Source organism: Taurulus bubalis (genome assembly GCF_910589615.1).
Source record: "Taurulus bubalis genome assembly, chromosome: 10".
NCBI classification, from domain to species: Eukaryota; Metazoa; Chordata; class Actinopteri; order Perciformes; family Cottidae; genus Taurulus; species Taurulus bubalis.
In genome coordinates this window covers 7,163,803-7,191,749 of record NC_136598.1, presented here as the reverse complement: position 1 = coordinate 7,191,749, position 27,947 = coordinate 7,163,803, and the positions used below count along the sequence as shown (strand labels likewise).

The 27,947-nt window shown below is 41.1% G+C and overlaps 1 protein-coding gene across 1 annotated transcript in view; it reads left to right on the top strand.

The window, feature by feature from the left end:
* pitpnm3 (PITPNM family member 3) overlaps nt 1–22,549 on the top strand; it is a gene marked incomplete at both ends in the record, with an annotated part of 68,428 nt that extends 45,879 nt beyond the window's left edge. Inside the window, 13 exons of the mRNA XM_079224557.1 lie at nt 427–549; nt 1,330–1,517; nt 5,925–6,079; nt 6,564–6,734; nt 14,146–14,343; nt 14,493–14,641; nt 16,241–16,357; nt 20,712–20,828; nt 20,923–21,071; nt 21,235–21,384; nt 21,582–21,765; nt 21,977–22,105; nt 22,241–22,549. Coding sequence (XP_079080683.1) covers nt 427–549; nt 1,330–1,517; nt 5,925–6,079; nt 6,564–6,734; nt 14,146–14,343; nt 14,493–14,641; nt 16,241–16,357; nt 20,712–20,828; nt 20,923–21,071; nt 21,235–21,384; nt 21,582–21,765; nt 21,977–22,105; nt 22,241–22,549 — 2,139 coding nt within the window. The remainder of the gene's footprint in view (nt 1–426; nt 550–1,329; nt 1,518–5,924; nt 6,080–6,563; nt 6,735–14,145; nt 14,344–14,492; nt 14,642–16,240; nt 16,358–20,711; nt 20,829–20,922; nt 21,072–21,234; nt 21,385–21,581; nt 21,766–21,976; nt 22,106–22,240) is intronic.
* Nucleotides 22,550–27,947: the final 5,398 nt, after the last annotated feature.

Below are 27,947 nucleotides of genomic sequence, written 5' to 3'. Positions count from 1 at the left end.
ATGTGGTATATTCGTACTGCAAAAATGTCAAAACCCAGGATACTGAGTTTATATATAAAAGCAAGCATACGAATAATGAATTCACCCAATGACGATGAAATGGAAAGAACATGAAAGCCAAGCTGACTTTGAAGTGTTTACACATTATTCTCAGATGGATAAAATAGTAAAATGCATGGATTTAATGTATAATTACTTTCACAAATAGTTTGTTAAAACAGCATGTGATACATACTGTATCCTATTTGTATATAGTCTACAATTGTGACACTATGAGTGTCACGCCTTACTGTCCTAGTGAAATATATATATTTTTTATTTTCTTTATTCCATTCACACACCTCTCCATTATCCTCCTGTTACGTCCTTCCCTGACTGAGTGCGCTATATGTGGAGGCTGTCTGAATGATCTATTTTTCCGAGCAGGTATGCCTGATGGGCGACTGTGTGGGAGGCGTGCTGTGCTTCGACGCTTTGTGCTTTAGCAATCACCAGAGGCCCGGCAGCCCCAACAACAGCAGCAGGGACAACAGCACCGAGAGCCTGAAGGTAGGAACTCGCTGTTACAGTGATAACAAGATGATGGTGATGCACAGACCTGTACTGGGCTCTGGGGAATCAGCACTTTACTGGTGATCTTTAAAGATATCACTCCAAATGCAAAATATTACATGCTTGGGTTTTATTTTCTCAGTGTAGTTAATTACACCCAGAGTGCACCAGTGGCACCGCCAGTACACCTTAGTAAACAAACGGAGACTATCATACACAACAGTCACCTCTGCTATGTCTATTTCCTGTCTTTTTTATTTCAGTACGACACGTCTATCAATACACAACTTTTAGAAATATCCCTGTACAATAGAGGAAACGTCCTTGGCACTATGTTCTTTAAAGTCTCATACATAACAGGTGTAAATAAAAGTCACAAAGGAGCTGTTTTGTGTGTGGTTACCCACCTGTTTCCACTGGGTGATTTGATACTAGCAATCTGTATTTTTCTGAGCACAACTTTCAGCAGTTCCTGTTGTGTGCATGAAACATATTCATCATAATATTTGAGCTGAACTCTTGAGGCAGCTTGTCATTTGATGTCCTTTTCCGCCTGCTACGCGTCGCATGATCCCCACTTTCTGTCTGTTGCCCCCTCCCTCTCTTCTCCTCCCCCTTTCCAATCCACTCACATCTTTACAGAGTCACTCTTGCACAGGTAGGGTTCACCTAAGGGAATCAACTCCCATCTGATTATGTGTAATTTCCTGGTGCACCCACTCATTTTAAGTGTATCAGGCTTTTCAGTATGTTGCACACTCTCCTCCTTCCTCTCAGGATAACTCGGGCCTACTTGGGGATAGCAGCCCGACTCTGAGTTCGAGCAAGAGACTCAGTAAGAGCAACATCGATATCTCCGCCCCCAATGAAGGGCACGGCCAGAGCGGGCCTCCGCTTAGCCGCAAGCAGAGCGACTCCTATGATGGAGACACCACGTCCTCGGGCCAGCACAGCTTTTTTTCAAGGTGGGACAGTACACATGATTATACCCGCAGACAAGGGTAGACAATATATGCTGTGAGACAATATTACTTTGTTTACTATACAATATCTTGACATGCTATTTATAGCAAGGTACCTATCCATTTAATATTTCTGGATGTATTAGGTAAGTATGGGCAATGTTGAAAAATCAATAAGTAGGATTAATTCTTTATGATTTATGGTTATATTGCAATTTTATATACACCTTTGCATCACCGAGGTTAAGAACTTAGCTTTTGCAGCTATTTTCTGGATTTACCACAAACAAGCATTCCTCTCTGGCTTTCTAATTATCAATTAACAAGTTTTAATTGATCATTAATAAATGATTTATATCACTTTATATATCAATATCATGATTTGGAATTACATGTACCCTTTGAAATATACCCACATTTGCTACTTGGAAAACCTGGACGTTTCTCACTTTACCTTACACTATACTCTAAATAAGAGAACCCTTTGGATCAGATCTCTGTCAGTGCAAAAGTGTTTTTATTAATTATCCTCAAAATGAGCTTTCTTGACATTAGTGCCAAATCATTGGTTATATTATGTTTCGGGCCCATACCCACTATACATTAGGATACATGCACACACAAAAGAAAAAGTGAAAATCTCAATCAGACTTCTGCTCCTTCATAACAAGATTTACAAAAACTGTGCACTGTGTACAATCAAACAAATATGTAATCTACAGCAACACAATCTGTTACGGTCAATCTTTAAATACTCTGGAGAAAAAGGAGATTTAGTGAAATAAAGATTACAATTTCACAGATGATATATGACAAAAACAGCAGCAAGAGGATAGGCTAATAGTGTCATTGTTTCATTGTGCTATTGGATAGAAGAGACCCGCTAATATCATGATTGACAGACCCGAACAATGACAGAAAGGGAATTATGAGTGAGCATGAATGAGGAGTGAATGGCAAATGTATGAGAAATACACTACAAGCCTCAGCATACAACAGTATAGTCTTCCTGACTGAACTTACGCTAGAGCTTAATTTGTGGAATAATGATGAATGCGTTAGGTTAGGGTTTGAAATGATAACGCAGATGCTGCATGCCATCCCTCATCCAGGTTTTCCTGGAATGTGTCACCCTGTCTCGCCCCTGCTCTTTATCAATATTAGCAGCTTGACTGGCCTGCCTACCTGCATCTGCTGGACTATAAATAGCCGGTTTGTGCTTGTGCCAGTCGGTTTGTGTGGGAGGCCGAACGCTGCGGCTGAATTTATTTGGGTCGGGTTGGCTGGGGGGGGCTACAACTGCCATGTTTACTCAGTTCAAGCAACCAGTGTTCCCATTCCAAATCACACGCTCTTCTAGGCTTAACCAACAAAGTAACACAGTGACTGAAGATAGGATCCCATCTATTCACCGTTACGCCACATTGCGTCCACGTGGTGCACCTCGCACTTTGAAGTTCTTGTTGCACTGTTATTAATCACAAGCCTTGCTGTGGGGAGGGTAACCTCTGATCCTGGACGTGCTCTTTTCCCCGGCATCTCCCAGTGGATATTCCCAGTCCCCAAGAGGGCTTCTTAAAGCTCCTTTTCAAGCACGCCTTATCCCTCCTTTCAGAATGGCCTATTGGAAAGCTGTCTACGTCTAGTTCACTTCTTTTCACAGGCACCTTGCTCTTCTTTGACCATCACTGGCAGATGTAAGTAGTCACAACACTTATTGTGAAATCCCAGGAGACTGCAATCAGTGAAGCACGCATTAGTGCTGTTGTCCTTAACGGTGACCATTTATTTCACTGAACTTGGTCTTGTTTCCTCACAGTCTATCTTGGTTAGGGATGTGTGTTTTAGCTAATTTCACTGATATTTAAACATATGGTAATAAAGCTAACCTTTTAAGTTGAGAAAAAAAACGACGAAATGGACATAATTGACTGAATTTGGACATCTATTTAGTCTAAAGTGCTCCAAAAAAAGAAACAATTATGTGCAGCCAGAGCTACTGAAAGGCTTCATGTATTCTTAATGCCCAGAAAGAAATCTATTTGCAATGGCTTAGTATAATGGGTTGGCATCAGTCAAATCTATTTGCTGCTCTCAGTAGAGAGCCGGGCATTTTAAAACACGTTATGTGTTTCTTTACCTATTATCCCTCATAAAACCATGTCAACCACTTACTCAATAACCCGTACTCAAAGCATTTTAACACTACATTCACCCACTGATGAGAGGAGCTACCATGCAAGGTGCCACATCAGAATTATCAACCATTCATACACCGTAGGCGCAGCTACAGGAGCAATTTAGGGTTAAGTGTCTTGCTCAAGGACACAACAACATGGGCTAGCGGAGCCGGGGATCAAACCGCCGATCCTCTGATTGAAGGACGACCCTGCTCACCACGTATCCACAGTCGCCCTATCGCTGCACACAGAGAAATGAAGCCTATCCAGGCCCTTTCTCCAACATTTCTGCAACTGTTTCATTTGAATGACAATAATTTAACAGTGGATATGAGTCTATTCAGTCGAGAACATACGAGCGTCCAGTCGTTTAGTCACGCTTATCCCTGCTCTGCATGCACTCCCCTAATGGTTCACTGTCTCTTCAGCCACACAGATACTACTAGTACTTTCACTTTGTTTGGAGGAAGTTAATACCTGTGCGGATGTTTTGCAGCAGTGATGCATTTGGACAGACAGTGAATGGCATAGCAGGTAGAAGTGAAGGAGTGGACACATTTCTAGAGAGAAGACAAAAAACAAATCGAACCTGAAGGCAATCAAAGCACTATTGATTTGGCTTTTAAACATGGTTGTCAGCTAATTCTTTCCCCCATACAGGATTTACTGTAATGGGGAAATTACACAGCCTGTGTGAAGACTGAGTGAGGAGCTGCTCAGGCTGAGTCATAAGGACTCGCTGCCCTGAGTGTTGAAACTATCCGGCCTACGGTGGATTCAGGATGAAGCAGAAAGCAAAAAGCATCACTGACTTTTGCCTTCCCAATTTCAGCAAGCACATTATACACATACAAATGTTATGATTACCCCAGATTTTGTTCTAAAGATAAAAGGGAAAGTCCAAAGTGTTGTGAAAGGAATAGCCCAAAATTATGAGTTTTTGTTTTTATTTCTTAACTGAAGCCATTTACGTGTTGTTCATTTGTCATGAAAACAACTTTTAAAAAAACACCTTGTCATCATTCATACACTGAAGGGAAGGACTAAGGTTCCACCTGCCCATCAGGAGTAGCTTACATTGACCCACCGTAGGCACAGCTACGGGAGCACTTTTGGGGTTTAATTGTCTTGCCCAAGGACACATCGGCATGGGCTAGCGGAGCCGAGGATCGAACCGCCAATCCTCTAATTGAAGGACAGCCCTGCTCACCAATGAGCCACAGTCGCCACCCCCCCGGTCGTGATGAACAATATATATTATCATGTCCCCAAAAGCTGCTCAAAGTAAACCTGCAGCATAATCACAGTCTCACTTATGCAACCCAGCCGTCACTACGTTATTGTTTCATAATCCACTTCCCCAAAGTCCTCACGATGCCTCCCTCCAATCCATTTTAAATAAAGATATATATTGACGTTTGTTCCACCAATCACGTGCAGCTGAGGTGATGCAACGCGGCACAGCTGTAGTGTTAGTGACTGGCGGAGAAAAGTCACCTTAGATAGTTGTGTTGGTGTGCAGTCCTTTGTGTGCGTACAAGAATAGTGAGGAATTAATGGTCTCTCTCTGTTAGAAATAGAGTTTACGAGGGAGAAGTAGTTAACTACCAATTTAAGTAATAAAGGGATATTGTACGCTTTTATTCGCTCCTAATTAATAGCTATATGTTAGTTAGGGTGAATTGTCGTTCCAACCTTGATTTACTATATATAAATATATATATATATATATATATATATATATTTATATATATATATATATATATATATATATAGTAAATAAATAACATTTTAAATAAACAAAGATATATATATATATATATATATATATATATATATATATATATATATATATATATATATATATATATATATATCTTTGTTAATTACCTGTTATTAGCATATATTTCTCAGCACAATTCCTGTTCACTCTATGCATAGGAGCCTTTCGAGATTATTTGGATAATTTGGGTTATGGTAGTTCTGGTCAAACTATTCTTTGCTATAAATTTAACATTTTTGACTGTTAATATAATTTAGTAACAAAAAAGGAAATAAAGACTATTTCTTCAATACAATTTGTAATTATTTGTCGTGGTTCAATATGCTGTATTTGTTGGCACGATTACAACTGTGCCAGGTTTAATCGGACGCTCTGTTGCAATTCAACTTTCTACATCAGCTATTTTTGAGCGACAGACAGATAACTTCTAATATTGTGCGTCCCCAGTTTGATGAAGGAAGGTGTGGAGCTGCGTGGCAGTAGCACCGGTCTGGTGTTGAATCCCGGTCGATTTGACTTTGAGGTGTCCGACTGCTTCCTGTTGGGCTGCCCTTTGGGCCTGGTGCTGGCCATGAGACGCACCGTGCTGCCCGCCGTCCAGGGTAAGACTCAAAACACATTCAACAGTTTGTATCTCCAGTTGTTTTGCTTTCTATTTCTACTGAAGCCCTTGACAACACTAACCTGAATAAAGGGTGCTATACAAAGTTAGTTTGATGAGGACTGCAGTGAAATAACATCAATTATCAGATCAGTTTAAACTGGTTTTCTCTTGGATTTTACCTCTGCACTGAGAAAAAAGTTTAATTTATACCTTCTTTACTGTTCAATGTAGTTTACTACAAAAAAGGTCCTTTGACGGCGAGCACTGACACTCTAAAATAAAAAGATAAAAACTGGTGATTATGTGACAGTCCCTCAAAAGTAATAAAACCTATAAACAAAAAAATATGTTCACTGGAAGTTTGGTTGCCCTACTTATCTATTGTGTTTCCAACGCCTCCTCACTTAGCTACACTTTATACTCCGTACGCTTCACACTTTTCCTAATGCTTTTGCTTGTCCATTGTGTTTTCTGACCCTCAGTGAGCCAGCTGCATCCAGCCTGCTCTCAGATTTTCAACTTGTTTTACCCTTCGGACCCTTCAGCCTCCAGACTGGAGCCGCTGCTGCAGTCTCTCTTCCACAAGTTGCCACCTTACGCCGTGCCGCGCTACCAGCGCTACCCTCTCGGAGATGGACGCTCAATGCTCATAGGTAGGAAGTTGGGTTCGACCCTGGAAATCGATTTGTGAGCGTTGGTTAATTTATTTTCTCGTATAATTATATTGCTTCATTAATACATTTTGGGGTTTTGCGTTTCAAAGCTGCCATGAAATCTTTTAGGAATTATGTTAGCAGACAGATCCTATGACTTAATAATGTGAATTTTCACAGGCACGCCTCGGCCCCATCTTTGGGAACTTGCCCAGCATATGCAGAGCTAAATCCTGCCCCAAAAGCCTGACGTTTGAAGTAATTATACTTCTTGTGGTGCTGTACCTTTGGCCTGCCATCGCTCTCTGAGGGTCAGGCACAGTCTGTGAGATATTAGTCTGCTAGATACGGCAGAGTACTGCTGTAATCCCTCTTGAGGGCCTGGTTGTAGAAAGCCAGTCCTTAATGAGCCACTGAATTATTTGAAGCATGTTTTAGCACACTTTTGGGACATAGAGACTCGCTCCAAACAGCATGGATGACGCATAGCCTGGATACCCTGCCCCTCTATGCACCTACCTCGCCGAGAGAAAGTAGGGCGCCGACTGATCTCTTGAGCTAACAGCCTGTGAACATGAACTCAGATCAGAGGATAAGGCTTTGTGGTTTGGTGCAAGGCTTTAAACAAAATCAAAACTCCTTTACTGAACATGCAATCATTAGAAATATGTAAAACTCAAAGCAGACTTGTCAAATGGGCCATCTTTACAATATTTACATTTTGTTTCCATCCATGCCTTTTTACTGGGCAATACAGTAGTAATTAGGGCTGGGCGGTATACCGGTTGTACCGGTTTCAAATTTCCATATGGTATGAATTTTTCATATACCGTCATACCGGTGCATAGCCGCAACAACTGTTGTCGCTCTTTGGCAGGCATCACAATTTATTGTTCACCACTCACCGCTGAGGGCGCAGTGGTCGGAGCTACTCGTCTTACATGTATTGAGATTGAGTCATGGTTATAACTTTATAACAACAATTAATAACCCACAACTAACGCCATTTAACAGGGTTAAACACCGCCACACAACAGTTTGTGACAAACAATTTGTAACACTAATAATTGTACATTTATAAAATTACACCGCCGAACTGCATGCTGGGTACAGCTCGCCCACTATCACAACAAGAAGAAACTCCGTCGCTACATTAAAAAATGGAAAACAGCGATGCAGGAGGAACAACGAAAGACCGTAGATGCACCAATACAACTTGTACCAAAGAGACACATATGCAACGCCGATTACTGTGTGGTATTTGCTATAAATGTACATTGGTACATAGAGGGTGATAAGAAGCTGAACATGGAGGGACTTGGGACCCAGGGGAATGTAGGTGAAAAAAACAACGCCACACAAACAGCTGTTCACTGCTTGCTTGCCAGTTGCAAGTGAGTTGGACAGGGAGCTGTGAACAAAGAGCGGTGAACAGCTGCTCAGTTGTCCAGTGGTCCTTTTCGGCGTCAATGAATGAATGTGTTTACTCGGGGAAAAAATACCGTGATATACCGTGAAACCGCCAGAATCTTACAAAATACCGTGATAGGAATTTTTGGACATACCGCCCAGCCCTACAGTTGGTTATTTATTCAAGTCAAGTTTATTTGTATGGCGCATTTCATACAACAAGAGCAGAAACCGATTGTTTAAACATTGAAAAGTATTGGCTCAGACATGCACAATGTTATGTATATGTGGTAGAATTTTATATATTACAAATTAATGTCATTCTGATAATCTTATCGGTGGACACAGCAGTTTTGTCAGGTGCCTGAAACAAATATCCATGCAAAGACTTCAGAATAATCATGTTTCATACACCATACCAAACAAAACTTGAGGACAACCATACTTTACCAAACATTACAAGTTGACAGTTTAACAAAGACGAAAAGGTTGTGAAATACAGTCCTAAAAAAGTTTGGAAGTGGTTGTGAGTGGCGACAGTGACTTCTCTGACAAGACCACAGTAGAGATCTAATTAGATAATTTATGGCAGATCTATGATCAGTTTTCCTTCTTTACTGACTTCGGGCTATTTTTCCTTCTTTTTTTTCTTCTTACCGGTCACTCCACTGCACACTTCATATTTAAACACTCAGGCCACTTAACATACACTTTAACTTTAACTTAAAACACACATGTCACTTTAACATACACTTACATTAACGTTATCTAATGTCTGAGCACTTTATCTTATACTTGATTTAAATATCATTGCACTGTCGTTGACTGTTGATTGTTGTTTGTCTCGTCTAATGTATGCACCTTCCGCCTAGCAAAATTCTTCGTTTGTGTAAACATTCCTGGCAATAAATGGTTTCTGATTCTGATAGATCAAGCTAGTTACAAATTAGCTCCGTAGCGTTTTACCAAAATAAAAATAAAAATTGAGAATAATTTGTCACACATCGAACAACTGCCAAATTATTGTATAAATAGGACAATTATCTTATAACCAGTTACATCACTAACCTTTCAAATCTGAAATCCAGTACAACTGAATTGAATGCTGTCATGCAGTGTTTTCATCAGGACCAGCTAAACTGAGATCCGGTGATGTCGAATTGTCTTTTGTTTTCGCTGAGCAATCACAGTAATGTTGTTCTAAAATAAACAAGACAAGGCGCAGACAATTCAGTGCTAAATAATTTGCATGTTTTACTTGTTTGTGACCCAAAATGTCTGACACAAGGTAATACATATCAGTGTTTTTACCCAAGTAAACTCAGAAGTCCAAGATGTGTTTTATTAATTCAATCAGGTTGGTTCAGTCACTCACATAACGAGATGCTTGACGCAACTCAGAGCCAGTAGTGCAGATAAAGGTGATGGAGTGTCAAGGCAGACGCACAGCGAAGGCTTCCAGCTATACCGGGTTTTAATTAAGGGTCTGCATCCCTGTTCCATTGATTGGGCCTGGATGCTGTCAAATTATGTGTTAAATTGAAAAACATAGACAGGTGCGCACGGACAGAGCCAGACATACAAACACACGCGCTCACACAGACACACAGAAGCAACAACAGCACGCATCAACAATTTCCTGCTCTGTAATACGGTAATTAGTCGTTATGAAGGCATGAAAAGACAATCAAATCCGGCTCCTGTGCGAATGACTTTGACATCAACACCCGTCAACAGTGGAGCTTTTATTACGATGAATGTTGCTAATATAGAGGGAACGAGCCCTCTTCCTATTGATTTCAAGCTATGGTTCAACGGGAAATATGATCGTCCAAGACAGCAAATACACATGGAATCACAGTAATTTATATCAGTATCGATCACATGGCTAAGCGTGTAAGTAACATACTAAGCTTTAACATGTGTCTTTTGCATTAAATGATTCCCTAGCGGGGTGCTAGTGTATGTGGAGGCTGAGAGCGTGGCGAGGACTGGAGGAAAGGGGCTGAGTTAAAAATCTCTTTGTCACTAAGACGTTTCAAGGCCACAGTGCAATCATCCTCCCTCACCCTATGAATAATCTGCTTGTCCTTCCATTTGCCACTGTCATCAGCGGTTTCACTCCCACCTGCCTTGTGCTTAAATCACAATCTTTTGGTCTTTTTTCTTCTCTGATTTACTAAAACACTTGCATGCTTGTGCTTGTACTTTTTTCTCGCCTTTGCATCTGTCTTTGTCACTCGCCCTATCTTCAAGGCGAGCCCTTGCAGTTTTGTAATGCTCCTGTCACTCTCCGTCTCTGCTTCTTCACCTTCTTGGGAAATGTTACAAAAATGTGTCAGCCAGTGAATCGTTCTCTCAGCCAGAAGAGTCTCTCCCTCCCCTTTTGCCTATCTCTGTTTATTATGCTGTAAACGAAAGACGGAGTTGTGCTCGTATTCCAGAGATGTGTGTGTGTGTGTGTGTGTGTGTGTGTACCACTGCAAACAGAATGCATTATATTCAATGACCCAGTCTTCAGTTATAAGTAAACAACATTTTGATTAGAGATTGAATGGGTTTTGTGTAACATTCAATTTCCATCATAACAGTCCAACCAGGTGAGTTTAGGACAGAGTAATCAGCCTCACCTGATTATGTCTAACACAAGGGAGGGAGAGAGAGAGAGAGAGGAAGAGAGAGAGAAAGAGAGAGAGAGAGAGAGAGAGAGAGAGTGAGAGAGAGAGATAATCTGTATTCTGTTGTGCATGCCAATCTTTCACCACCATTTTCCACAGGAACAGTAATTTAAGAAAATCTGCCTCGTCTTTTACAAATCTACTGAGATATTTTGAAACCTGTTGTGGTTGGGCACCACAATGTCATCACACCGTCACCTGATTGTGATTTATTACAGTAATTGTTTTCTTTCTAAATTTTGTCCGAATATTTTACAAAACAAACAAAAATGATTAGCACCAAAGGTGGTTCCCATAGGGCTCCAACTGGTTGTTTTAATGTAATACTATGCCTTCCACCATGGAATTTTGCTAACAAAAATGTTATATTATTATTTATTTTTATTTTTCAAAATAGATTACATTTTCAGATTAGTTTTTGGAGTCCATAAATCCGAGGGAAAAAAAATCCAAGAAAAGCCCATAATGATGTAATTATTTGTTTTGGTCCAACCAACAGTCGAATGCCCAAAGATATTCAGTTTACAGTTAAGACAAGAGAAAGAAAATATTCCTATATGAGATATAGGCATAGAACATGGTTTCCATGTTTACCGAAAGAATCACTCAAAGAGATAAGTTGAATGTTTTGAAGTAGGGTTATATGAGGTCTGGGAGAGCCCGTGCAAAAGTAGTCTCAATCAGTTTTAGTGTATGCAATATTTAGAACACGTTGTCCCCTTTACCTTGCTGTCAGGGAACTGAAACTGTATCAAAACAGTATTATTTCCCTTGCAGAACAGGGAGGTTTCTGGTCTGCCTCAATCAGTTAGTTTTTGTGAATTTGGGCATTTTAAAGGGTAAGTTTGTTTTAACAAAAAAATAATTTTCTGGTTAGATAACACAAAAGTAATATTTTCTGCCCCTCAAAAGCAGACCCTTAGACAATCTAGTAATCTAGCATCATTGATATGAACGCAGTGTGTGTCAGATTTCATCATCTTCATCATCCTAAGAGTCCTGCCTCATTAACCTCCTGATCCTCCCTCGTGTCTCAGAGGGCGGCTGCTAATGTTTCCTGTGACGGTTGTCGATCCTTCAAAGACCAAATACGCAACCTATGGCTGCATCTGGCGGTTTATTTATAAACATTCCAGCAGGCAGCTGAAAAAAGGGTTAATCCACCAATAATGGGATGCTTCATGAAGCAAATCTGACTGATGACAAGATGATCTCCCCCCCACCCCCAGCTCAGTCCCAGTCAAGTGGCACAATATGCCTGACACAAGGGAAATAACCGCAGTGACGGTTCAGAAAGAAGATGGCACACTTGGAGTAATTTTCTTTATGCGTCACGTGGATTTCACGATTACCAAATCCCTTTAGAAAAACAGTGGCAGGTCCTGAGTCAATTAACTCCGATGTTAAGAAGTGAAGTGAGCACAGTCTTTCTCCCCATAGTCTATATTAAAAAATTATCTCTTAAATATTCCACAATTTTCACAAGCCACATATATTCCGAACATTCGAAAACTAAAATGGCAATTTTCAGACAAATACGTAAATCCGGAGAAGATTGACTTTAACTTAACGTTCAAAACCTCTCTCTGTCTCAGCAACACATTCTTCTGAGATCTGGCAACACGGATATCTCTTCTCCCTGTTGATGCTGAACCATCGGTCTGGTCGAGTGTTAACGTGAGCCAAACTGTGTCAAACTTTTAGCTGGCGTCAACTAACGTCTCTAATGGTCACAGCTCACTCATTTTCGTAACACTGTAAAGAAGATATAAATACATGAGACCGAAGCCACTTAGGACACAAGATGTAAGACGTCATTTTATGATATAAAACAACAATGCTGATGTTTGTGTGTACATTGTGAATGTAATTGGGAAAAATCTGTAAAAATCTGAAAAATCTGTTTTTTTTCCCAGAGATGAAGCAAGATCCTCTCAAACCCAGACACGATGTGTTCTGGTTAACATTAGCAGGCACACCTGCTCCCGTTTTTATCTCTGCTCTCCTCAGACCTGCTGCTCCCTGTTTCAGCTCCCCGTTTGTACCTTATATCTGCTCCGTCACAACAGCAGACATCCCTTTGGATTGATATATATTATAGTATTGTGAGCAAAGTAAAGGACATGGTACAGAAGTGGGGCCCTTGAGTCTGGGCTTGTTTGTGACATGCGTACAAATATAGATTACATTGTTTGTAGGCTATCACTGAGTTCAACATTTAATCTGTAGCACACTGTGTATCGCAGCGGTGGAGAAGAGACTCATTCAGACATGAGTCAAGCCTTATCCAGGGCCATAATAGATCCGCAGCAACATACAGGGCCTAGGTGTCAGGATAATGAGCACCCTCCAGAGTCTGGCTGGAAAAAAAACATTGTGAGTTAAGAAGAGTAAATCAGTGTTGGAGTGTTCTCAAAGAAAGAGAAGGGGCCTCATACCTGTGTGGCTCAGCTGTCTGCTTGGAAAAGCCATGTTAGGCCCTGCTGTTTAGTGGAAGCTGTATTACACTCAGTGTGAGTCTCCTTTTGCCCTCAGGATGTACTGTAGTGTCTTCTCATGTCATGTCCATTGGCTTTTTGTTCATTTTAAATAAACAAACATCCTCTCTACCATCCCTAATAACTCAACATTTGTGAAAAGAGAAACTTAATGAACATAGCATTAAAAGTAAATAAGCAAATATTGAAGATAAAGGGAATACAAAAATAAACATACATATGATATACACAAGTATAAATATTTAAATGAAAATAATGTAATATGTGTATTACACATGACAATATAGAAATATTCATAACGACACCTATGAATTGTAAGATACATGTGCTATTGAACTGAGCAGGTAGCCATTGAATTATTGATGAAATATGCTCCTTCTATGCCGTACGTCTTAGGAAATAGCAAGTAGATCCATGATGTCTGGTGAAACTAGGTTTCCTCGGGAACATTTTCATTTTCTTATGATACAATATTATTGCCGAACAAATAGGAAAGAGCTACGTAGAGATGGGAAAGGGAAACCAAACCAGATAAAGTGATTCTGCTTGTCAACAGGTGCCAAGATCTTGATGTTTTTAATAAAGTTATAGTCAATACATTTGGATTCAAGAGTAGAAGCAGTTTCTGTCATTCTTCTTGGTGCTTGTCTTTGGTTTGATAACACACAAAGCAAGTCGATGCATAGCAAGAGGCTATCTTATTAGGCACAATAACAGCATTGATTTTACGATTGAGGCCAGTCAATTGTTGTGTGATCAAAGCATTTCCTTTCCTCTTCCCTCCTCGTTTGTCCTTGCCTCTTCTCTTTCACTCACCCTCCTCAGCGGAGAGTATCCAAGGTCATTCAAATGTGTTTCTGGAAGGTGAGCAAACTCCTGGAGGCTCAGCTTCACAGACGTCCTCTGAGACTAAGACTGAAGGAGGAGGCGGAGAAGAAGGAGGCCGTAGAGCCAGCCTGACCAGTGTGGAAAGTGAAATGTCAGTTTGCTCAGTGGGCCAGCTGGGAAACACCATCGCGAACAGTGAGTGGGAGGGAAGGAGACAGTTAGAAGCTGTCCCTTCTCATTATTCAACTATGTCCTGTCGATGCTTTCAGGTTCATGAAGTTTCACAGCTCTGAAGTTCAACTCAGATTTCCCCATGTATGCTTGTATATGTGTGTGCGTTTCAGTTTCCAGCAGCTGGTGGGGCTCCAAGAGGCTGGATTATGCTTTGTACTGTCCTGATGTGCTGACTGCCTTCCCAACGGTGGCTCTGCCTCACCTTTTTCATGCCTCCTACTGGGAGTCCACTGACGTAGCAGCCTTTGTTCTCCGGCAGGTGGGAAAGCCTTATTGACACCTATTGTTTTTTCTGCAGCAAATTTCACCCCTCGAGAAAAGTATTGTCTCCGTAATTAGTACGCAAATGAGTAAAAAATTAAATAAATTAGCATGCTAAAACCAAGATTTACTCTTTGCATAATTAGCATACTTTATTCTCAACAGTGGCAGCCAACGAGCATCATCTAAAGGTCGTTTTAAAATGAACCTTCACACCAAGACAAAGCCCTTTGCAGGGTAAAGAAGCTGTGTGAATCGTAGTCTCTGAAATTATTGCCTGGTATCTCAAAAAGACTGAACTTGTCAGATCAAATATGAAGAGGCTCTCCAAGCACGTTGCTCTGGGAGTAGATGAAACAATGTGACGAAATATGGCACATCTCCAGTCTCTTGTTAAGGCCACAAGTTTGCATAGGCACTGTGTCTTTTTTGATGTGACAATTGTGATCTGTTCAAAGCCCACGGCCTCCAGGTTTGATTGCTTTTATGACATGTAGTTATAACCAAATGAGAGCAGTAGGAAGCCCTTTGCTGTCACTGCATCATACATTGAGCTTTTTGTAAGATGTATGACAAACATTTTTATATATTTTATACACACATATATATATATATATATATAAATCTTAGCTGTTCAAGGGCTCCTTATAAACTGATGAAGCACTGAATATGTTGTAACCAGTATCAACATGCAGACACGAGGGCGGCCTGAAAGCTGATTGGTGGAAGAAACACAAGGGACCAGAGCGAGACTGACGAGACTAATGCAACACAGGTGATCACAGACAAAGGAGGAACAACCACAAGGACAGGAAGGCAAATAACCACAGGACACAGGAGGCAGGCAATATCAAAAATAAAAAAGGAAACAAACTAAATCAAAACCAAGATTGTGACATTAAGAAATAACCAATGCTGATTACGTCATGTCCTGTTAAAAGCCCCTGGGAACACTGGCATTCTTTCAACCTGGTCATTAGAAAGCAGGGCTCCCAGAGAAAACAACGCCCTGCCGCTGTCTGCTGCAGCATGGCGTCTTTGTGAGGAAACGTGAGGGAAATAAGGAGAGCACACAGGGAAAAATAAGTGCTATCGACGCCATCAGGAAGCTAATAACCCTGTAGATCATTATTTTGGTCCAGCGGTTTACAGCTCCACTGGATGCAGCGTTGTATTAAAGGATTGTTTTGGAATTTAAGGGCTGCTTTTCTCTTAATCCAAGCTCAGGGTGTAAGGAAATGTCTAGACATGTGTGGCATGAAACAAGGAGCCTCTTGACATCCAAGAGCCAGGAATGATATGCATGGATTCTTTCTGTGTGGTCATTTTATTTATACTACAATATCACCCCTTGTCACAAAAGCGTCCCATCAGAATTGTGATGTACGATCCCTAAACACGAGTCCTGATTTTCTTTCTAGGCTTCAGATGGTAAGCCTTCCATGTTATTATTCTTCACTTCATGAAAGTGTTGAGGTGAGACTGGAGTTATGACAGATATAAAAAAATCCCTTCTGTCTGCTGAACAGAAGGATGTGAGATCAAAGGTCTGTGTGTTGAAATGCCTGCTCTCATACATGCATGTGTTTGTTGACAGCTCATGGGATGTGACTGTGTGAAGACCCAGGAAGCGGACAATTTGGGCTCTGCTTTGTTCTCTCCCTCCAGTCCACGAGAAAAATGGCTCAGAAGGAGGACACATGTCAAACTAAGGGTAATGAATTATTTGGTTGGTTAATTTTGCATAAAGATACTTTTGCCAACGTTTTCTCTGCTGACAGAAAATCTGATTTATGGCTACTCGGTTAACTTTTAGGGGCACATTCGATCTTTATCTGGACAAATTTGTCAATATTTTAACAAAGCGCTCTGGCTTAGACACCAGTTGTAGCACAACCTGAGACATTGTCTTGAAGGTCTCCCTCTTTCTCAGGAAACTCAAAAGAGAAACAACCACCCACACAGCAGATATTGTCATTCTGCTGCAATGGCCTTGCATTCATTCATAATACATATAAAGCTATCGCTAACTGCTAAGGTTGTAGTGCTTGCTGTTGACTTTGTGATCAGAGACCTACATTTATTTAAATACTCCTATACTCTCACCTTGAGACAGAGAAGCAGGCAGAAGCACACAATTACTTGATACTTCTGAGCCCTGCAGATTAGAACAATCAAGGTAATGTGGCTGTACACCAAGTGCTCCTTTTTTCTGGCATTTTCTGAAGACTATAATTTAGTGACTGCCTGCTTTTCATGAGGCTGCAAATAGAACTATGTAACTAGAGTACAATATAAAAACATCTATATTTAAGTCCGTGAAGGTTTTCTTTTCTCTGTCATCTTGTTCATGCCTTGGCCGAGTGCTGCGTTTCTGATATAAGTGCTCAAAGAAAAAAAGCAGCTCTGAAAAAGTTGCCTCATCCTAAATATGTTTCAGTATGTGGAGATTTAGAGTCGCTCTGTGCTGATTCAATCTGGGCACAGCCGGCATATCTGCTGCAGAGTGGTACTATTCAGAGAGAGGAGGCTTCTATTCTCATCTGATCTTCCTCACCTTGGTAAGAGGTGTTGTGACGGCTGGAGAGGGACTGCAAGTCTGGCAATTGTTTCTTGTACATGATGCTCTCTGGCAGGCGGGTGTTTGACTCCCCAACTCATATCTTTCACACTTTGCCTGTGAGTTGATGGGGATATTGGGGTGCATGGAATTTTCACATATGACCATACAGAGAACCTAGAAAACTGCGACTGGGAAATTTAAGTAGATATTGACCACTGTCAGGACTCCTCAAACCACACAGTAGCTGTGATGTTTTTTGCGCTGTGCCCAGGTGTGCATATATGGTTTGCTTACTCTGCATGCGTGCCATCACTGGATCAGTAAGTAAGACTTTGTGCTGGCAGAAAATGAATTGTTGTCAAAGCTAATACCAGGATAACAGCTGGAAATGTTGAACTTCCTTCCTTTTAAATCAGTTATCATCAGCTGATGAGGTGAAACAGTAAAATACAACCACAACATGTTGGATCACATCAGTGCTTAGCAATATTTATAATGTGCAGATGCTCCATTATCTTTGGGTGAGTGCTATCAATAAACAGCAGTGCATTCAAGTAAACAAAATGTCATCACAGCCTCTCGCTCCTGATAAAATTACTTCAACAAACAAAGATGGAAGCAACAGATGATATGTTTTGCTTTTGTTTGTTGCAATATTTCTAATCCTCTTTGAAGAAGGCTGCGAATTTAGCGCAAATATCAACTTCCACTGAAGGTTGAACTGATTGGATTTTTGGTGGTCAAAGGTCAATGTTACTGTGACCTTCAAACACATGTTTTTGGCTATAACTCAAGAACATTTGCTATTTATGACAATTTCACAAATATATAATAGGATAAAATGATGAGGTGATGACACTTTGGACAGACACGGGTGTAATCTAGTGCAGTGATTGTCAACCACTGTCACCAGTGTGCCGTGACAGATCGTCAGGTGTGCCGTGAGAAAATTTCCAATTTCACTTAATTGGTCCAAAAAAATATAATTTAGCTGCCGCAAATAATTTTCAATTGTTGAGCGTCTGAGCCTGCAATATAGTGGCTGGCCTAGTAGTTTCCTATAGAACAGGTCTGCACCTTGTTCTGCTATTAAACAAACTAAACGGCCGTATGTTATTGATCGTACACGACAGCTTGTAATTTCTGAGTCGCGTCTACAACTCTTTCCGCCCCGATGCGATGCACACAGGAGAGACACAGTGGACAGAGAGAGCGGCGAAAAATATGTCGCGTGCTTTTCACAATGGGATTTGCTGCTTTAAGCTATCACTATTTTAAGCTATGAGCTCTCATGTTTAAAGCCCAACAGTTAAGGTATTTGCAGGTCAAGACAAACATCCAACAGGATGCAGCCTGGCGCTCCATCAATGACGTTTCTGACGTTTCTGAGGCTCTGGAAATATTCTTCCAAAAGCCCGAAAAACACACTCAAGTGACAAAGCCTGCTCACTTTGTGGTCATCATTAAAATAAATGAACACTATGTTTCCTTTAAGTCAGTATTTATCAAACTGGGGCGTATTACAGGTGGGGCGCAAGAGGAAATGCTGATTTTACCGTACGGCGTTAATGCGCATGTACGACTCGCCGATTCTTGTCATTTCGCCAAAAGCTCACTGCAGCCACTATTAATGATACAACGTTATGCTCACACATCTGCACTCATTCTGTTTTGCAAAAAAATAGCTTGTTGTTTTCCACAATAAGCTATTTAGTTGTAACTAAATATTAGTTATTTTTTGCACGGATATAACTTTATTTTCATTTTTCTAACAAAGTGATAACACATTTGTTTTTGTCTGATGGAGCAATCGTGTTTACTTAAAAGTGATTTCAATGTTCTATTATTTATAAAAGCACAGATGGAGTCACTAGTACTGTGAAGTATTACTTTGTAGTACTGTGAGGTGCCACGATGTAGTATGTCCGTCAGTCGCTCCTCCCCTAAAGCAGTAAACCTAGGGGAAACACTGAATACTGTGACATTCTGTAACTTTTTGGGTTGTTGGTGTGCCGCGGGATTTTTTTATTGTTGAAAATGTGCCGCAGCTCAAAAAAGGTTAAAAAACACTGATCTAGTTTATAGTATATGTATATATGCTTGTGTTTTATATATTTTTTAAAGTGTACATTTCACCAGCTCTTTCTAAACATGAATCCTGCACAAGCCTGTGGAGGAAATGTAATATTTTGTCACACTATCTACAGAGAGAAAAAAAACACATTTAGAGCTTTCATACTACTTAGGAGAGAAGCAGGGAGTGGAAAAAAAGTGCATGTGTGGCGAGCAAAACTTTCCCGGATAAAGTCTAGGTTACAGAAAAGAAGAGAAGTTCATCAGAGAATTTGAAATCCTGTTATGGTGGCCCACAACAGAGTGGAGAACTGTTCATTAGTGTGCTTATAATGTGCTTTTGAAATGCTGCCATTTCAGCGAGAAGAGATTTAGGGATTACGGTTTCTCTGCTGACTCACTTGGAGCTACTCGCTGAATTGTGCCAAGTGGAGAAAAGAATGAGACATAGAAGAGCAATGTAGAGGTAACACTCTTTTCTGGAAGGTCCCTGAAGCATTTGGCTTTCAGGTGAACAATGTTTGTCACATTTTAGGCGGTCCATATAAAATGCTTTTAGCATTGGCTCATGCACCTTCTCCGTTACATTACGTTTAGACCCTTTATTAACTTTTGGCTCGCAGAAACAGTCTGGAAACACAACATTCACATATTATCTATCGCCTTCAAGTTAGCAAGCAGTTGCTGCTAAGCAGAAGAAAGTGTAGGGTAGGTTTTAGGCTACAGAACATTTTGGGACAAGTACTTCACATCCGTGAGAACAACCAAAGCAACCTTATTCATTTTAGGAATAGGAGCTCCTCCTCATCATCCAACTCTTTCATCATGTTTCACTGACGAGAGCAGTGAGAGTGGATCAGTTTTGCTGCTTAGGGCTGAGAGAAACTGCGTCAGGTGATTTTTTTTTTTTTTTAACTTAGCTCTTACACATGAAATTTCACCCATCCTAACAATAAGAGTATTGGGCTGCTGTAACTTGGGGTTCAGTGTCTCGCTCAAGGACACGTGGGTAGTAAGAGCAGGGGATTGAACCTTGTTTATTAGATCCATTGAAAATATTGAAATATAGATTGCAGCAGCTTTAGATATGTGTTCATGTTCAAAAAACGTGTATCTCTGGCTCTTCTGAGGTGGTTTAATTGGATTTTTTAAAATCTCTCTAAAGCAGTGGTTCTCAAATGGAGGAACGTGAAGTATGTGAGATTTAAAAATATATATATATATATTTAAAATTAGCATCCAGACACTTATGGCACAGCACGGTGTATTACATATAATTTCAATCAAAAATGTTTTGTGCTGGTTAGGATGTACTTGGCTGAAATTGATTTTCCACAGGTGGTACATCATTGAAAAAAGGTTGAAAACCGTCACATAAGCAGCAATAAAAACCTTGACTGAACTGTGTTGTGTGCTCTTTTATCTACTGCAGAACGTCACTGCCAACCACAGGGTGAATGATGTCATTGCCACTGAGGATGGGCATCAAACTCTGGTTGGTCGCTTCATGTACGGCCCCTTGGACATGGTCACTCTGACTGGAGAAAAGGTGAAAACATGCAACAAGATTGTTCTATCTATACCTTTGTGTATGAAAAACCTACATGCATCTCCAAGCTGTTGACCCACCCTGCCCCTCTTAGGTGGACATCCTGCTAATGACACAGCCTCAGTCCGGCCGCTGGGTGCACTTCGACACAGAGGTGACCAACAGCAGCGGCAGAGTCACATATACGATACCCAAGAGCAAGAAGCTCGGCCTGGGAGTCTATCCGATTAAAATGGTGGTCAAGTAAGCATCCATGCAGCATTACAGAGTGATGCATTATCAAATAAGATGATACGTTGTGTATTTGGGAAGTGCGTGTGCTTCTAGCCAGAGGGTGTAAAGTCCCTTGAAGGGAGTTACAACCATGTGTAGCAAATGCCGTTTCTCCCTCTTTTTCTTTCCCAAGGGGCGATCAAACAAGTGCAGAGGCCTACGTGACTGTGTTGCCGCGGGGCATGGAGTGTGTGGTCTTCAGCATCGATGGCTCTTTTGCTGCTAGTGTGTCAATCATGGGCAGTGACCCCAAGGTTCGCCCTGGAGCTGTCGATGTTGTCAGGTAACCGGTTAACAGCCTCCAGATGTGTGTGGCGGTGGCCGTAAATGACATTCCCCACTTCAGAGATTGACGAAGAGGTTGTGGAGGGTGTACACACCAAGCACTTGAAGCATTTAAGAGTGTCCCGTATGATGATGCCACTACTGATCGAAATGAAAGCCTTCAAAGTGTGTTTGATGTTATGTATTCACTTGCAGGCACTGGCAGGACCTGGGTTATCTGATCATCTACATCACAGGCCGCCCTGATATGCAGAAGCAGCGTGTGGTATCCTGGCTGTCGCAGCACAATTTTCCTCACGGGATGATCTTCTTTTCTGAAGGCCTGGTTCATGATCCCCTTCGACAGAAGACCATCTTCCTCAGGAACCTCATGCAGGAGGTACGCTCCTGAGACAATCCTTTGTTCTGACATTAACCGGGCCGTTCATCTTTCTTACAAAGCATGTGAAACATTTTGTTCTCCCACCGTCAGTGATCTTGATTTCTGTCATTCGATTCATCACTCACAGGCTCATAGCGTTGTAGCCTTGAGTTGTGCTGCATCAAATATGCCATACACATCTCTGACTGATTGTTCTCTCTCTTACCAGTGTCACATTAAGATCAACTCTGCTTATGGCTCCATGAAGGACATCTCCGTTTACAACATGCTCGGCCTCTGCCCCTCACAGATTTATATTGTTGGCAGACCTTCGAAGAAGTACCAAAATCAGTGCCAGGTAGTTTCATTTTCATTGTCTTTCATCTCTCTTATTATAAGTATTTCATAGTGTTTCTGTCTCTCTATTTTACTTGAAAAGTTTTGTACCTACTCTTTCTTATGTTTTAACCATTTCTCTGTGTGGCATATGTAGTTCCTGAGCGAGGGATATGCAGCACACCTCTCCACCCTTCAATTTGGGCACAGAGCCAGACCCAAGAAATCCCCTTCAGTCCGTATGGTCCTCAGGAAGGGCTCTTTCGGTCTCTCGACGAAGCCTGACTTCCTGTGTAAGCGCTCCCACCTGCGCAGGACCATGTCAGTGCAGCAACCCGACCCACCGTGCACACCCAACCCCAAACCGGAGCGAGCTCAGAGCCAGCCTGAGTCAGATAAGGACCACGGAGGAGGGGGGGGCACATGGGGACGGCCCTCCATTCACCGTGGAGACACCACTCCCTGACGTCAAAAAAGAGATGGAAGGATTGCAGAAAGAAAGAAGAGGGGGAGAACAAAGTTGTCTAGGGCCAAGGTGACATCTTCTGTTTGAATATGGGGTTTTAACGGACCAGTGTGTAGGATTTAGTGGCATCTGCCAGTGAGGGTTGCATATTTCAACCACCTGAACACCCCTCTGCTCACCCCTCATTTTCAAAGGGTGTTTAAGAGTTACGGTGGTCTTCAAGTAACTTAAGAAAGTGAAAGGCTTTCTCCACAACCAGATGCATGGCTTTTTCCATTCTGGGTTCCTGTAAAAACATGTTGATGCAACATAGCGGCCTCTGTGGAACCAGATCACAGATCACAAAAACACAACGAGTCTTAGTTTCAGGTGATTGTACACTATCAAATACATAGTGATCAATATATATTCCATTTCTGGCTAGTAAGTCCCCCTAAATGTTACACACTGCTCCTTATAATGAACAATCCACACCTCCAGTTTGTAACACAGTCTTTCTGTTGTAAATCTTATTCTCATGCACAAAATAGATAATCTGCAGTGAACAGATCCATCTTTTGACATCATCAGGGCTATTTCAGAAAGGTTTTGATGACGTGCAAAGCAAACATCTTCTCTCCTGTTTTAATCATGCCTCTCATCAGGCGTTGGGTAAGAGCATCAAAGCGTTAAAGATTGTCAGAGTCGTGTTTTATGGTTTCCCACTTAAGGATCACAATCGCTGTTGCATCGTGGAATAATGAGCCGCTCACCTTTTTATTTCGCTGCATGGTCTGTTAAGCCTTTAAGAGCTGGAGGCTCCGCAAAGCTTTGACGCAAACACAGATTGATTTTGCTCGCTACTGTTGAGTTCCGACAAAGTCAATAAACGTCCGCCTGGATTAGATTGTGTTCTTTGATGTGCCGATACTTTCAGTCACAGGCGTCATAATACTTTATAAATAAAGTAGAATCTAAGAGCACGAAAGAAGAAAAAAAATCAGCAAAACAGGAAAGTAACAAACAATGAATACTTCTTCTCCATATGTAATATTCCTGTGGCAACCTGAGTAAGAGATGCTATTATTAGCAGCAGCTGCCTTTGGAGTACTGAATGTAAATTTGCCCATGGTGATGATTATGCAAGTAGGCCTACTGCTGAGCTAAAACTGCCCTTCCAAGCTTGAAATCCACTCATTTCCATGTTTGGAAATATTATTTGTGCAATTATGGAAACTGAAGCTGTGTCACCATTGAGAGGCTGTATGCAAACAAAATATCCTGACACAGAACATGCTTATCAAATGTGAGACAATAATTTCCCTTTCTCTTTTGACAGTGTCACCTCTACCACCATGTAGATACATGTACATTGGATCCTCTGCTGGTATCCCTCGCCGCTCAGCTTTACCTCCTGCTCGGCCCTCTACACTGTTCCACCTGTTCGGCCCTTTTCTCCTGACCTGCTCGGTGGGTTATGTCACTTAGTCTTTGTGCCGGAATTTTTAGGCAGTCTCTGAGGGATGGCAAGGATTTTTGCGAATGTCCCTATTGCGCTAAAATTGTGTCTAATTGTAAAGTAAAACAAAATGTACTTGAGATAGTAGATGTACACGCATATTCATGCACACACACACACGAGCTTCAGGGGGTGAAAGATGTGGCGATGGTGGTAACTTTGAACCTGTTGAGACCTTTGCAACAGATTACCCCGATGCAACCAGACTGCTGCTGACGGGTGGTCATGTAGACCGACTCCTGCAGTAACCCTCCGCTGATGTAAATACTCAACGCTTGTCATCCCTGTTCGGGCCTCTGGACACAGAAGCACTGTGACATTTAGATTCAAGCTCGACACACGCTCTGAGATCTGCAGCTCCAATGGGTCGACCTCGCCAGCCTCCCCCTCTCATTGTGGCTGGTTTACTTCCCCCCACCCCCTTTCGACAGCCGCCTCAGATCAGGTCCGGGACTCAGCCCCTGAGGTTACACTTGCACTATGGTAGTACACCGCAGTGGTTCTCAGTTCAGCTGCAGCACTCGCTTCAGAATCAAAGAGTTGTATGTTTGTAGTTTTTGTTTTTCCTGCAGATTGTGCACTTTCGCAGCTTGTTGGCTTCTGTGACTCCTGGAAGATTAAACACTAGTTTGTTGGTTTTACCATTTTTTTTACAGATTGACAGACTCGGATGTAAAAAGTGATCAGAACTTGTTTATCTACGTAATTGAAATGATCATCATTGGCAACATTAGTATCATTGCTTGGTAGTTGCAGTTGCTTGCAGGATATTGTACTGTACAACACACCACATGCCAGTTGAAATTCCACCCGGATGCCCTTGCATCCATTGAATACAGCTGCACTGGAACTAATACGTTTGTGATTAAATCTGATGCTGTCTTGTGCACTCTGGGTTGAATTGAGTCCATGTTTAAAACTGTGCAAGTCAAACGTATTTTTCTATGAGGACATATTGTAAATAAAAATATTTTCAATGTATGTTTTTGAACCTTTTGTTGTTTGACCTTAAATTGTATTTGTTGTTGTGTAGAGATACAGTTTTTTTATTTGTTGAACCAAAGTGTTGCGTTTGTGACAAAGTGCATTTTATCAAGTTGATATTGTTGCTTTGAAAGGTTTTAGATATTGTTGTGTGTGTATGCGTGCGTGCGTGCGTGAGCGCGCAACTGTGTCTAGGTATTATTCGTAGAGTTGTGAACATGACAACAGCTATGACGAGTTAATGTCTGTGTGTTGACACACCATCATGTTCTCACTGAGCGTGTTCTTTATAGATATGGATCAAGCACTGCGTCACAGGATTACTTAGTCAAGGTTTTTTCACCTGTTATGAATGAAAAAAGGCTTCTGAGTTCTCAGTGTCTTGGTTCAACTGAAACCCTGCGTAGCAGAGTGGAGCGTGTCAGCCAGGAGGGAGCAGGCTTGTCTTTTTCTTTCCCCGCCTGCACACGATATGTGGTCCAGTAATTAGCTGTTTGATTACTACTACTAAGTATGTATGACTTTCTGTCGGGCCGCCCCTGTAATTGCAGTGCACCGATTAACATTCCTTGGTAAATGTATAATATTCTAGAAATTTAACTGAAATACAAATTGAGATTGTTTTCCAAACAACACAATGATCATTTCCATCAATGCATAAGCTACACAATAATCAAGTATGTTTCACACGTAGTAATATTTTTCTCCGTGACAATACACTAGAGGAGTGGAATATTTATGCTGGGAAGCATTTTAGTACAATATTAGTAAATGGCAAATGATGATCTAATGGATAAATGGTGATTGTTCTGTGCATGTTATAATTTAATAGTAGTTAAGTAATGGCTATCATTTGTCATATTTGAGATACTCTCAACTAATGATAGTTATTTGTAAATAAGGGGAGAATAATAATTAATTAAACACCACATGGGTGAAATGCAAATCAGAATTATAATACCACAGAAAAAAAGGATGTGTATATATACAGAGAATATATTATACAATGTAAAATGGTTGCATTTTGTTTGGAGATGTAAGTGTTTTTACAATTATTATCAAATTAATATAATTATTCTCTCACTAAGTACAAATTCATGTTTTGAAATGATTAGTATTCACCTAATCACGACTTAACTATTGGATGTTGACCTAATTTGCCATTTATTAACAGTTCGTATGACTTATTAAGTCGGCTTTGGTAACTAACATGGCGTTGCAGTCTCATTTTAGGAAAAAAATATTTATTTTTGTGGTCTTAATCTTGGTCTTATGAGTATTTGACACTTTCCCTTTGGCCAATGTGGACACAAAATGGTTTAATTGCTTCAAAATGTATTGTTTTGTACAGATCTCCTGTAATGATGAACATGTTGTGTTTATTGGACTCAGTCCGTCATTCATTATTGAATAAATAAAGATATTTCACAGTCGAATAATTTTGCTTTACTCCAGGAGTGTTAGTATTACTTCCACATGTTTTTCATCTGCAGAGAAACTGAATCCCCTGATACGCTTTATTTCACTTCAAGGTCAGAGTTTGAGTATCAGACATGACTGGGATATCCTCTTATTTGGATTTCGTACGACCAGTGGTGGATTGGCCATATGGAGTACCGGCAGTGGCTGACCTTTTTTTTTTTTTTTTGTATGTAAAGACGCATAAGAGGCCCAGTGGCCCTATGATAGGCCCAGTAGTCCCGCCCACGCATTTTCCAGACCCCCCCTCTCCAATCACCTTTAATGATGAGCTAATGACACATCATTAGCAATCTGTGAGAGAAGAAAAAGCAAAAATGGAGAAAAAACGAAAAGGCGGTGCAGAAAAACTGAGGGAAAAGAACAAAAAAAGCTCTCGCAACTGATACTGCTGAGAGCAGAAATATAATAAAGATGTTTGCTGCTGCGGGAGCCGGTGGCGGTGGCGGAGCCTCCGGCTCCGGGGCTTTGGCTGCGCCGGGCGCGGCGGGTCCCTCTCAGGAGGTGTCGGACAGTGAAAGTGAGGCTCCCGCTGCCATGGTGGCACAGTGTCATGAAGTGGAGCTTCTAATGAGGACAAGACACGTCTGTATGAACGGACTGACTTTACTGGTGAACTGCAGTATTACAACTGTTAAAGCATTGAGAACGCGCTCTTGCACCCGACATGTATATATTTTCCACACGTAACATTCAACATTAGTTAGCGTCAACAAGCACGTATCATTGTACTTTCTGCCTTCAAAGTAAAATCACTTCCTGTTTCCATGCTCTTCACAATAAGAGTAAATAATGTAATAAAACAAGTTACAACATAGGGGAGGGGGAGGAGGAGATTGGTGGTGGTGATAGCAGGTGAGTGTGCTAGCTAACATGTTGTGGATAAACATTCACTAACTCATTCACTAAATGTTCAGAAACGTTGTCTATGAACTTTACTTGACATAATAGATAGCGTGTGGTGTAAATCTAGTTCTAAAGTGTTGGAAAATAATATACTATGCTGATTAATTATAATTACAAATCAGGTCACCAGAGTTAAAGTGTTTTAAGTGTTTCTGTCAGTGTTTATGGTTTATTGTCCTTGCTTTTCTTTTTTTTGAAAGCTTATTTATGGACATTTTCAGATTAAATTACATCAAATAAGAGACAAGGAGACAATGACCCACTCCAGTATAGTAGTGTTATTAAGGGCTTGTGTGATTATATGTACAGTACATCAGCGGACTGAGCTGGCACAGTATCTGCGCGCGGATTGTGGTGGGTCAGTCTGGACCAAAAAGTCCAGGGCCGAATTTTTGTCCCAGTCTAGGCCTGCGTACGACTGTGTTGCAAAGTCAGTATTAGAAACCTCACTCCAGCTTACCCTTTTTATCACCATTCACTGAACGGTCTGACCTGAATGTGAATGGCTGAATCAGCCCAGCCGGTTCTATT